Consider the following 12,907-nt stretch of genomic DNA (forward strand, 5'->3'; position numbering starts at 1 on the left):
GAGGCCGGCAGACTCCAGCATGGTACGCTGCGACAAAAGGGCACTGCATCTCTGGGGCACCCCCCCCCAAAAAAAAAAAAAAAAAAAAACGAGAAAATATCAGGCAGCCCAAACTGGAGGCCAGCCTACAAAACAGCTGCTCAGGGATCCAGAGTGCCAAGGTCACCAAAGAAGCAGAGGCTGAGAGCTGTCCTGGCCCAGAAGGGCCCAGGGAGACGAGACACTTGAAGGCCACAGGGCACCCCAGATCAGCCCAGAGCCTAAAAGGCCCCAGGTGGAATGAGGGAAGAGATGGGAACGAAGCACACCCCAGTTCACCGTGCACACTGATGCGAGCTTCTTAGTTTTGACGACTGTGCGTGCTCACAGGCTGTTACCACGCACCGAAGCAAAGGGAAGGATATTCAGGAACTCTCTGTACCATCTTGGCAACTTTTCTATAAACCTAAAATTATTCCACAGTAAGAAGTTTATTTTAAAAAGAAAAAAGTCAACAGTCTACAAGACACCAGCTGGAAGACTATTTTAAGCTACTTCACCAGGTGAACAAAGCATTAACGGGCATGAACAGCACAGTCAAAGAGCCTATTATGTGAAAACATATCTCTCCGCAGATGGTGGGGCTTCGGGAAGCAGGAGAGCCCACCACAGGTGAGCCTGGGTCATTACAGACCCACAACCACGTGAACCAAGTCCACTTGCCCAGGGCCTGTGGACAACGCCTCAGGACCCGCATCACAGAGCCTGATCAAAGCGGGGGTGCAGGACTGGGTCAGTGCAAGGTCAGCTGGGGACAGGACAAGGGTCTAGGCTGCATCAAAACAGGACTTGAGAAGTAATTATTTAATTAAAGATAGAAATTAAATGCCACACGGGCCTCTGGGTGGCTCAGTCTGTTGAGCGTCCGACTCTTGATCTCAGCTCAGGTCATGATCCCAGTGTCATGGGATGGACCCCCATGTCAGACTCCACATTGAGCATGGAGCCTGTTCGGGATTCTGTCTCTCACTCTCGCTCTTGCTCTCTCTCAAAAATTAAAAAACAATTTTTTTTTTACTTTAAATGCCAGAGGTTAAGCTTCAGAGAAGCAGGGTCTGATAGGCACTGGCTGTCCTTCTCTTCCGAGCACCTTCTCTCTGAGCCTGCAAACCCTGTGCTCCCGGGCTCGCCTCCCACCTGACCTGCCCATGGACAACACCTGCTTCTCTGATTCCCTGGCCTCCAGCTCCAGGCGCAAACTGGGCACAATACAACGAAACTGGTACACCTAGTTCTTAATTCTAATTTTAGAAGTGAGTAAAAATTATCACATACAATACTGGGATAATTATTTCAACTTAACTCCAAGAAACTATAAAGCAAGCTAAAACACAACGCCCTGAGACCTTCCTTCCTACAAGCGAGCGGTAGTAGGGGGTAAAGCCTCCCCTCCCCCAGAGTGAGCCAAACTTGGAATTGTGTATAGCCTCAGTAAGGAAAACCCCGGGTTGGCTCCCAGAGACCACCACCACCTTAAAGGCACTAGGCCTTCACTGTCTCGCTGTGGCTGCCATTGCTGGGCAGATGTGGGGTGCACCCCAGAGCCCCTGCGCGCACAACTCAAGCACCGCCTCTGGCTCCTGGCTGGGAACCAGGCGGGAAGCACAAAGCGCCTCACCTGCCTCCATGCCCACCTGGTTCCAGAAACACATACCATCGGGGTGGAAGAGCCTCAGCAGCTGGCAAAATGCCCACCGCTGGTCCCAATGAGGGACACTGCACTGAGCCTCGGTGACTTGACGAGGCTGTGTTCCAGCGTCCGAACCCCAGGTGAATCTTCTCATCTCATGCGTGTCATTAAAAAAGGCATGTCCATTAGAACTCTGTATTTTCACAAGAAATGCTTACCAAAAAGTTCCCCAAGCTTACTCTGAGAGTATAGCTACTTATTAATGCTGACAACAGCTATGGGGACGGTCCCGTCAGATGACGAGCTCACACTGCTACATACTCCTAATCTCCAGGGTCAAGGCGCTTGGCACAGGAAGGTTTCTGTCTCTGGCGCCAGGTGGGTGAGCCCCACTGCTCTAACACTTCCTGCACTTTCCCTTCTTGATCTGCAAATCATGCCCTCCCTACCTCACAGGGCAGCAGCGACAGTTAATGAGCTACTACCTGTAAACAGCTCAGTCATTCATCAATAAGTGCTGATAAAAGTCCGCTACCATTTGTCTTTAAGAAAGCTGTGTGAGAAAGGATGGGCTTCTTCACACTTTTCAAACATATGGGACCTGAAACACAGTGAGTTGTCTTAAATAGATCTTCTGATATAAAGAAAAAAAAATACTGTGTGAGGTCTTTGTTTAGAATGGTTTTACGCCAGCTTAGGGAAGAATGCGACACACCCTCCTGCCACCTATGAGATTTAGAAGATGTCAGTTAACCTGAACATAAGAGGATATGAGTCACCTAAATTCTTTTGTTTTTTCAAAAACGACACCTTGATCTGAGCTCTAGTAACCAGGTCCTTGGTGGGTGAGATCCTGCTCAAGTCCAGCACAGGAACAAGGACATAAAAGTTAACTCCGATTTGGTGGAAGGTTTTTATTGTTGTTTAAAGAGCAATTTAAAGCTATAACATATATTAGAGATGTCTAAAACTACGTCTCTCCCATCATGAAATCTGGAATCAGAGCTGAACAGCTTCTTACTTTACACATCTCTTTTGTATTCTCTAAGAATTGGTTGCAGTGGTCTTAAAAGCCAGGAAAAATAATTTCTTTTAAAATAAGGGAGTGGAGGGGCGTCTGGGTGGCTTAGTTGGTTGGGCGTCGACTTCGACTCAGGTCATGATCTCACTGCTCGTGGGTTCGAGCCCCGCATCGGGCTCTGTGCTGACAGCTCAGAGCCTGGAGCCTGCTTCAGATTCTGTGTCTCCCTCTCTCTGCCCCTCCCCTGCTTATGGTGTCTCTCTCTCTCTCTCAAATATAAAATAAAACATTAAAAAAAATAATAATAATAAAATAAAAAATAAAAATAAAATAAAATAAAACATTAAAAAAATTTTTTAAATAAGGGAGTGGCACATGAAAAGATTCTCGACTTCATTAATCATAAAGGAAATGCAAATCAAAACCACAATGAGATACCATTCAACACCCATTTAGGATGGCTACTGTCACAAAAAAAAAACCATAAATAAGCAGGCATTGATGAGGATGTGGAGAAACTGAAGCCTCGCACATTGGGTGTGGGAATGTAAAACAGCGCAGCTACCATGGAAAACAGCAGGACCATTCCTCAAAAACCTGTACACAGAACCACCCTCCAATCCAGGAATTCCACTCCCCGGCATATTCCCAAAGAACTGAAAGCAGAAACTCAAACAGATATTTGTACACCCGTTTTCGTAGCAGGATCATTCACAATAGCCAAAAGCAACCTAGGTGTGTCCATCGACAGATAAATAGATAAAGAGAATGTGGTGTGTACACACAATGGAATATTAGTCAGCCTTATAAAGGAATAAAATCCTGACACCTGCTATGACATGGATGAGCCTTGAGGACACTATGCTCAGGGAAGTAAGCTGGTCATAAAAGGACAAATACTGGGCAACTCCACTTACATGAGGTCCTTACAGCAGTGAAATTCAGAGACAGAGAGCAGGTGGTGGGTGCCAGGGGCTGGGAGGGGGTGGGGGACAGAAGTTAGTGTTTGGTGGGGACAAGGTTAGGTCTGGGAGAGTGAGAAGTTCTGGAGATGGGTGATGAAGACAGTTGCACAGCAGTGAACGTGCTCTGTGACACTGCACTGTACATTTAACAATAGTTAAAACGGTAAAAAAAAAACAAAACACCAACTTTATAGTTTACCACAATTAAAAAAATAAAATTAAAAACATATAATAATAAGAGGAGGGTTGTGTCCCATCTCCCCAATCTCTCAGGAAGCCTAGACACTTGGCTCCAAGAGGTAACTTCCTACTTGTCAAAAGACAGAGCTTTTGCTTTTCCTTTAGATGGTAACATCAGAGCGCACGATTAGCACAGACTGTGGCTGCAGGCCATGTGACAGGCTGAGATTCTTTTTTTTGTTGCGATCTCTTTAATAGATTGCCTTGATGCCACCGCTTATCCAATGATAAAACTGTTTTCTTTCTCCACTAAAAAAACAAGTAAGAGTGTGGATGTCATAACGAACATGTAAATTAAACTTTATCAACTTCAAAAACTGGGGTGCCTGGGTGGCTCAGTCAGTCAAGGATCTGACACCAGCTCAGGTCATGATCTCACAGTTTGTGAGTTCGAGCTCTCCATCAGGCTCTGGGCTGACAGCTCAGAACCTGGAGCCTCCTTCAGATTCTGTGTCTCCCTCTCTCTCTGTCCCTCCCCAACTCATGCTGTCTGTCTGTCTGTCTCTCTCTCATAAATAAATAAACTTTTTAAAAATTTAATAATTTTTTTAAAATTTTAAAAAAAGAAACACCAACATTATTTGTCCTCGGTGTTTAGTTAGCTACTAGTTTAGTTACTAATCTCCTCAAGCTCCAGCTAACTCCTAGCAATCCTGCTCTCGTTAAAAATCTTACTCCAAAATACATTACATGAAAATTTTTACTTTAACTTTTTTTAATGTTTATTTGTTTTGAGAGACAGACAAACAGAGCGCAAGCAGGGAAGAGGCAAAAAGGGAGACACAGCCTCCGAAGCAGGCTCCAGGCTCCGAGCTGTCAGCACAGAGCCCAACGTGCGGTCATAACCTGAGCCAAAGTCACGAACCGTGAGGTCATAACCTGAGCCAAAGTCAGACATTTAGCTGACTGAGCTACCCACGTGCCCCTCCAATACATGAAAATTTAGGTTTCAGAATTTATGAAGTTGAAACTCAGATCGATCTACCTTATTTCAAGATGGTGACACTTGAGAAGTCTTCATGAACAAGCCCCCTGTCAGTAGACTAAGTTCCTTGGAGGATTCCTTTCTTTCCTATGTAGTCACTCCTCCATGCCTGGCCAGTAACAGGCACTCAATATTTGCCAAAGGGAAGAAGAATCATCACTGGGAACCAGTCAGAAAAGAGATTATCAGAAATTTAAGGTGAGAAAATAAATCTTACATAATGGCATTGATCCAGATGTTAGAAGAAAATAATGAAATCTGTCTGTCTATATAAATAGTACAAAGCAAATATGTGACTAAAAAGTTCGGCACCCATACTAAACCCACGCAGGACTGAACGGAGTCCCAGCCCTCCAGGAGCTGACAGCTGGGGATACGCACACAGGTAGCCACAACAAGGTGGAACACAGGAAAGCAGGGCGCTGCACTTGTCCCTGGCCTACCTCTGGGAACATCAGAGGCTCTGTGAAGGAAGGTCGTGCCTGAGATGGGCTTTAAAGTATGAGCAAAATTCCAACCAGCAGATGTGGGCAGTTAGACACGAAGGAGCACCTCGAGAAGAGCGGGGAAGCAGGCCGTTTCTAGGGAAGCAGGCCGTTTCTGGGGAAGCAGTGAGTGGGCTGGCTGGAGCACTGATGAAGCACAACACAGGAACCGGGAGCCACGCAGGCAGGTGGAAAGAGCTCAGATCACAGGAGGGTCTGAGCCTCAATACAGAGCCTGGATTAATGGTCTGTTCAAGATGTTGGCAGGAATGACTGACCTGAGGGGCCCACAGGCGGCACGACATGGTGTGCAGGATGAGTTCCACCAGTGAAGTGACAGGTGTGGGAGGCCGGTCACAATGCAGATGCGACTCTGACGACTGCCCAGACACAGGTGAATGAAACAGTATCTACCCTTAGTATAAGTCTTGCACTGTACTTTTTGCTCAATTTTATTATTCTATATCATTTTTTTCCGAACAGTGGTAAACCCATGATAATCTGGTTTCACAACCACCAATGCATTTGCACAAGCACCTGTTGGGCCTAGTGGCTCCACTTGGTGAGTTAACATGGTGGCGGTACTAGAGTAAGGAGGAGGAGGAGGAGGAGGGGGAGGGGGAGGGGGGCACGTGGAAGATGGCCGGGCTGGTGGAGGGACAGGCAGGCTGGGCTCAAAATACCAGGGGGGGACTCTAGGCAAGGAGCATAACCTCGAAGTGGACAGTCATGAGACTCAAACCAGCTAGGGCTACAAGCAGCATCAGACCAAGTGCACAAAGGGTGGAACAGAAACACAGTGAAGACCAGCTCAAAAGGGGTCGGGCTGCAGAGGGGAGACGACATTTGAAGTCAACAGTGAAGCTTCCCACTAAGTACAGGGTCCTGCTCTGGGGTGGCTAAAGCGCAAGCACAAACACAAACACAATGGCCACTGGATGTGAAGGACAGGAGGCAGGGGGCGCGTGGTCAGCTGTGTGAATGGGGCTTGGTAGACTCGGTCTCAAGCGCATACCACCAGCTGTCCGTCAGGTCTGTGTAGGCCACGGGACCAGGCAGGTGCCGCATGAGCACACGGACAGCAGTACCCTCAAAGGGGCGACGCTGGGATTATGAGAAGGAAGAACATGTAATGGAGACGACCAGACTATTATCTTATTTCAGGAGCCCCAGGAAACGGGAGCACTTTGATGACTGAAAAGGGTTCAAACAAGGCAGACAGAGGGGAAAGGTTGGCTTTGGTCAGTCTAACTTTAAGAAAAGGGAAGCGAGATTTAGATAAGGTGATGAGTGTTCTAGAAATCAACGCTGAAATCACAAACCGGGGGCTCGAGGGCAGAATCCAGCCCACAGCCTATTTTGCTTTGCTTAAGCAGTATTTTTTAAATGGGATAATTGTAAATAAAGATTTGGATTTCTGGCTTTCCTGAAAAATGTGAAGTCTGGCAATGCTGGCTCAATAGTCCTTTAAGGTTTTTAAAGTTTGCGCATGCACCTCTGCAGGCGCTGGAGAAATTATCGAACACCATGCAGGCATTAAAAAGAATTAGAGGGGTGCCTGGGTGGCTCAGTAGGTTAAGCATCTGACTTCAGCTCAGGTCATGATCGGGCAGTTCGTGAGTTCAAGCCCTGCATCGGGCTCTGTGCTGACAGCTCGGAGCCTGGAGCCTGCTTCGGATTCTGTGTCTCCCTCTTTGCCCCTCCCCTACTCACACTCTGTCTCTCTCTCTCTCTCTCTCTCTCTCTCAAAAATAAATAAACATTAAAAAAATAAAAAATAAAAGAATTAGAACCATACAGACATGGAAAGTTTTTTACATCCTTATAAAAAAAAAAGCAAGTAGCTGAATAATGTAGTCTGTGATCATAATGTCAAGAAATGGAAACTACTGGTAGTATATTATTGTGCAAAGTATAATATAAAACATACATAGGCAGCTGCTGTGGAAAACAGCATTGCAATTCCTCAACAAATTAAACACAGAATCACCATACAACGACCAATTCCACTTCTGGGCACTTCTCCAAAAGAATTGAAAGCAGGGACTCGGTCAGATTCTTGCCCACCCAAGTTCACTGCAGCATTCTTCATTATTCACAACAGACAAAACGGGAAGCAACCCAAGCCTCTGTGGGCAGACCAAATGGACGGTCCACAGAATACTACGCAGCCTTTAAAAAGGAGGGAAACTGACACAACATGACAACATGGATGAACCTTGAAGACCTCAGGCTGAGATAAGCCAGCCTAAAACCCGTACAATGGAAGAAAATAAATATTTTAAACTAAGGATTTTAAAAGGATGACTGGTTTTACTTGTGATGTGGTCAATTTTGAACCTAAGTATTGCCTGGTCAATTTGAGGTCCTTGAGAACAAGGTGTATTGCTGGTTTTTAGCGTGCCTGGGCAGAAACCCTGCCGCTCCCGCTCCCACTCCCACAGTGGCTGGAAAACAGAGCAGAGGCGCTGTGCTATGGGATCTGACCTGGGAGTGAACTGCAGGCAGGCACACCCCCGAGGCATTCTTACACAAAGAAACTGAACTTTGCCTTCAACTCCGCACTTCCCTCTTGAGAAAGTTACTGGTTACTTGTCCCCTGATGTCGCCTACTCAGCAATTCTGTCTCTTTCCATACAAAATGAGTAACAAAACCCTGCGCAGGCCAAATGAGATAGCTTCTGTGAAAGGGCCCAGCAAGGGCAGGCACCCGACAAGTCGGTCCCTGTCCCCAAGTGGGTCCCTGTCCCACCAGGTACGCCAGGATAGGGATTGTCATCCCCCAAATCTCAAGTCACAGCCGAATCTCACTCACAGACTTCCACTGTCGTAAAACAGCAGCTCGGCTTTCTTATGTCGGCTCTAAGTAAACACGCTAGAGCCCCGACTCAGGGTAAGATCTGAAGGTTTTCATTTTAAACCTGCACACCGACTCCAGTCTTGCAGCAGGATCACTGAGAAAAGGTCTAGGGATTTAATGCCACCAAGATTTTTAAATAAATCAGTCCCTCACTGAAGTTTCAAAGGTTGTGATGACTCAAACTACACAAGAGGAAACACTCCCAGTACCTAGCAGAAGCCAAGTTCAGGCCAGGCAGTTCAAAGACCTCAACAAAATTAGCCGATTCATACGCCAACTTCTAATGGTTAAAAATATGTAATTGTTACTGTACAAAAAAAATTACAATTATTACTCTATCAAAGACATAGTCTTCTAAGTCAAAAAAGTTTTCTGTAAGCAAAACGGACAGGAAATTAAGCCTTTCTGCCAGTTTACAAAAGCCTAGAGGAGGCCAACAAGATGGCAGATTTTTATAAGACATGTGCCTCATGTGCCCAACATTATATAGAGTGAGATTTTACATCAATTCTTTTGTCAATTTTATATAATTTACATAGAAAAAAATTGCGGTTATCATACAGTAAAATGAACTTTTACGTACTTCTGGTGTGTAGCCGTATGTTTTAAAATTCGTAACTGCCACCACCATCAGGGTACAGAAAAGTTCCATCACCCCAAAAAGCTCCTGCTGTCCCTTTATGTCCACGCCCGACTCCAACCCCACCCCCCTGGGCAACCATTAATCTGGTCCCCATCAATGCAGCCTCATCTTCAGGGGAATGTCATAGAAAGAGAATCACACCTTTTGAGCCTGCCTTCTTTCACTCAGCATAAATTCTTAGAGATTCACCCCAGTAGTTGTCTGTATCTGTACCAATACTTCCTCCCTCTCATTGGTGAGGAAGACTGCACCCTATGGAAGGACCAGTTTGTTTCGTCACCCACTAGAGGATATTTCGTTTGTTTCCAGCACTAGCTATGATGAATAAAACTGCCAGGAACACCAAAGTAGGGTTCCTGCATGAACAAAAGTTTCCTTAGGTTAATTACCCAGGAGAGGGACTGCTGGGTCGCAGGGTGAATGTATATTTAACATTAACCGCGGAGCTGTTTTCCAGGGTGGTGCGCCCGCATGCATGCCCACCAGCCACGTGAACTGCTTCCAGAGGCTCAGCATTCTTGCCAGCACTTAGTAGTGTTTGTATGGCTTATTTTAGCCATTCTAACAGGTATACAGTGATATATTCTCATGCTTTTAATTTACTTAACCATTTTAATGGGCATCTTTTAAAAATGGTACACATCGCTCCATTCTCTTAAGAGAACCCTCAGGGGCTCCTCAAATACATAAAATTGTTCTCCTTATTCCAAAGTAGCCCCAGAATTATGTCTGGTTTTTATGGCTTTTTTTAATCTTCTCCCTTCTGAAGTGTCACTTCTTGCTATTAATGGTGCTCCTGCCTCTGGCAGACTTTTCTCTACACCCTTTTCTCACGCTGACCTTAGAAACAGATAACCAAGCTTATCAGAACCACATCTGAAAAGAAGAGGGCAGTCTATAAGGAGAAGATTTGCTTCTCCGGTGAAGAAAGAGAAAGCTTTGGTTTTGTTTTTTGTGGGGTTTTTTTTTGGGGGGGGGGGGGGTCACAGTACCAAAACTTCCTGACCTCTTGTTTGGCTGCTGAGAAATTTCTAGTAGCTAAATTTCTTAGACGCCTTCCAAAACGGTGAGACTGCCAGGTCAAGCGGCCTCCAGGTAATTGAGTTATTATTGTACTAACCTGAGCAACCAACACTATACTATGCTTCTATATTGGGAATCAAAAGCTTAACTAAAGCAAAAAATATCCTCTTGTTTCTGGAAAGCTAAGTGGAAGAAATTATCTTAAATCTAGTTTCCAAACATTCACACATTGGTCAAACTTCTGAGCACCTAGTAGGCAAGCCACACATTCACAGGGATGCAAAGATAAACTTTTTTACAGTCAAATAAAGAATTCAGCAACTCTCTCAAAGATAGACACACCGAACCCAATCCTTCCTAATATTTGAAAGTCGTCTGACCAAAAGCTCATCCTGTCTTTTCAGCGCTAGTTTCCTCTCCGAATACCTCTCCGACATATTCAGGAGGTGGATCTCGGCCGGGAGTCCAGGCTGCCTTACTTCCCTGAGCCCGGGCTCCAGGGCAGAAAATGCCAGCAGCCCTAGGCTCTCACCCAAACTCCCAGGGGACGCTGGCTGTGTCTCTGCCAGGCCCACACACCAATCCCTGATCTCCCAGCCGCCTCGACCCGCAGACTCGCAAACCCCGTCACCAATTGCAACAGGATTGGGGTGGGACTTCCGCTATCACTTTAGGCTTCCCCACCACCATCTCCACTCAGGCAGTCAGGAAGACTGAATTTCAGAAAACTTTGGGCTCAAGCGGTTGCAAGCAGAAATAATGGCAACACAAACAAGTTGTAAGACAGACACGGTGGCAAGAGCCAGAAAACCAAAACAGCCCCCCAGTTTTTTTACAAAAAGCAATGAACGAGGAAGCAATCCAAACGAAGCCTAGGGTCATTGATTTGCATGTTATCTCTGCAGTGGCTGCTGGGTCCCGAAGCTGCCCTTGGCCCGGGTGCAGCGTGGAGCCCTCTGCCAAAGGGACAGCAGAAGCTCTGATTACCGGGGTGCCCGGCCCAAAGTGGCCGAGGCCCCCCGTGCGGAGACATCATCCCTGGAAATGGGGTTCCCATTCCCCTTCGCCCTAACTCTTGCCGCTACACCTTTCGCAACAGATGCTCAAAACCCAAGACTGTAAGTCCCAGAACTGACGAGATTCCGTCATGTCAGATCTCACAATTCTTTGAAATCTGGCGCACACAAAACTCGGACAATTTCTCTCAAAAGTGTCGTCTCGGAGGGAACCCGGACCCAAGGCGCGTGTCCTCTCTCGAAAGCGGTGCACCTCGGCAGGACCCGGGCAGGCTGTCCCCGGCTAGGACGCCGTGTGACAGCAGCGGGCGGCTTGCACAACCCCGCCGGGACCCCCTCGCGTGGCCGCGCAGCCCACTCGCTCGCACCGAAAACCTGTTGCTGCGCGAGCACGGTCACCCGCGAGACGAACGTCGCGCCCGGAGTGGGGGGGTGGCCGCACCTCGCAAGCCCGCGGCGCGGCCGGGGCTCCGGGCTCCCCCGCCCGCCGGGCGCCAGGCCGCGCGTCCATCTTGCGCCCCCGCGCCCTCCGACCCCGGACTCGCCCGGCCTGCGGCCTGCTCCCGCCCCTCCCCCCATCCCGGGGGGGGGGGGGCGGCGACCCCGGCCCCGGCCCCGGCCCCCGCGGGCCGCACCTTGACGTGGAAGCGGATGAGCGCCAGGCGGATGCAGTGCGCCATGCAGACCGGCGGCAGGAACCAGACCTTGGGCGGCGGGGTGCCCTTGTTCTGGACATGGCTGACGATCTGCTGCGCCGTCTGGCGCTCGTTGCCCTGCCGCTTGACCCACTCGTGCAGCCGCGCCTTCTCGAGCGCGCCGTTGAAGAAGACGAAGAGCTCGATGTTGCCGCCGAAGCAGGCCTTGGCCAGCGCGGCCAGGTAGCCGAGCATGTGGTTCCACTGGCCGCCGCTCACCCAGTCGGTGTAGAAGCCGCCGTACAGGCGGTGCAGGCAGTTGTCGGCGTCCACCAGCAGGCGCAGCGGCGTGTGCGGGGGCCGCTGCCGCCCGCCGCCCACCAGGCTGCCCCGGGCCAGCTTCTGCAGCTCCACCGGCACCACGGCGCTCGGGCAGTGCTTCTCGATGTAGTCCTGGAAGCCCTGCACGCCCATGGCGGCGGCGGCGGCGGGCGCGGGGCGGCGGGGCGGCGGGGCCGGGGGCGGCGGGGCCGTGGCGCGGCCGGGGCGGCGGCGGGCTCTAGGGGGGGCCGGGGCGGGCCGCGGGCGCGCTCATGGCCGCTGCGGCCGCCATGTGCTGCCGCCTCCCAGGGCCATGGCGGGAGGGACCTGCGCCGTGCGCCGCTCGAGGCCCGGGCCAGGCTGAGGCGGCCTCGCGCGGGCGGCGGCGGCGGCGGCGGCGGCGGCGGCGGCGGCGGCGGCGGGGCGGGGCGGCGCAGGCTGACGCACGCGGGCCGGCGGAGGGCGGAAGAGGCGGCGCCGCGGCCTGCGGGGCCCGAACCCAGCCCGGATCCCGGCCGCGCGGCGGAGGGCGGCCCGCGGGGAGGGGCGCGCGGCCTGCCCGGGGGGAGGGGGCGCCCCGGAGGCCTCGCGGCCGCCGCCGCGGGTCCCGTCGTTCTGAGGAAACCCCGTCCCGGGGCGCGCGGGTCCCGTCACTCAGAGGAGACCTCCGCCCCCGTCCGCTTGTCCCGTCACTCCGAGGAAACCCCCGTCCGCGGGCCCGAGAAGACCCAGTCCTCCTCCGCGGGCCCCGTCATTGTAAGGAGACCCCGTCCCCGGGTCTCGTCATTCTGAGGAGACCCCTGTCCGCTTGTCTCATCGTTCTGAGGAAACCCAGTCCTCGTCCCCGGGTCCAGTCATTCTGAGGAGACCCCCGTCCCCATTCGCGGGTCCCGTCACCCTGAGGAGACCCCGTCCGGTCCCTGAGAGCTGTCACCCCGAGGCGAAACCAGCGCTGTGGCCGGTGACTGCGGAGGGAAAGGGGGCAGGCGGGTGAGAGCTTGGGGGTCGGGGTGAGCGAGGAGCAGCAGGTGGCTGTGTCCAGGG

At 50.5% G+C, this 12,907-nt stretch overlaps 1 protein-coding gene across 3 annotated transcripts in view; it reads right to left on the minus strand.

Annotated features, from left to right (window-relative positions):
* FAM120A (family with sequence similarity 120A) overlaps window positions 1-12,080 on the minus strand; it is a 95,781-nt gene extending 83,701 nt beyond the window's left edge. Inside the window, exon 1 of one of the 3 annotated variants that reach the window (XM_027041253.2) lies at window positions 11,543-12,074. In XM_027041253.2, coding sequence (XP_026897054.1) covers window positions 11,543-12,016 — 474 coding nt within the window. In that variant the 5' untranslated portion in view covers window positions 12,017-12,074. Of the gene's footprint in view, window positions 1-11,542 lie in introns of all 3 variants that reach the window. The other 2 variants (XM_027041252.2, XM_053205415.1) reach the window with 2 other exon arrangements.
* Window positions 12,081-12,907: the final 827 nt, after the last annotated feature.

This window comes from Acinonyx jubatus, chromosome D4 (genome assembly GCF_027475565.1).
Source record: "Acinonyx jubatus isolate Ajub_Pintada_27869175 chromosome D4, VMU_Ajub_asm_v1.0, whole genome shotgun sequence".
Classification (NCBI taxonomy): domain Eukaryota; kingdom Metazoa; phylum Chordata; class Mammalia; order Carnivora; family Felidae; genus Acinonyx; species Acinonyx jubatus.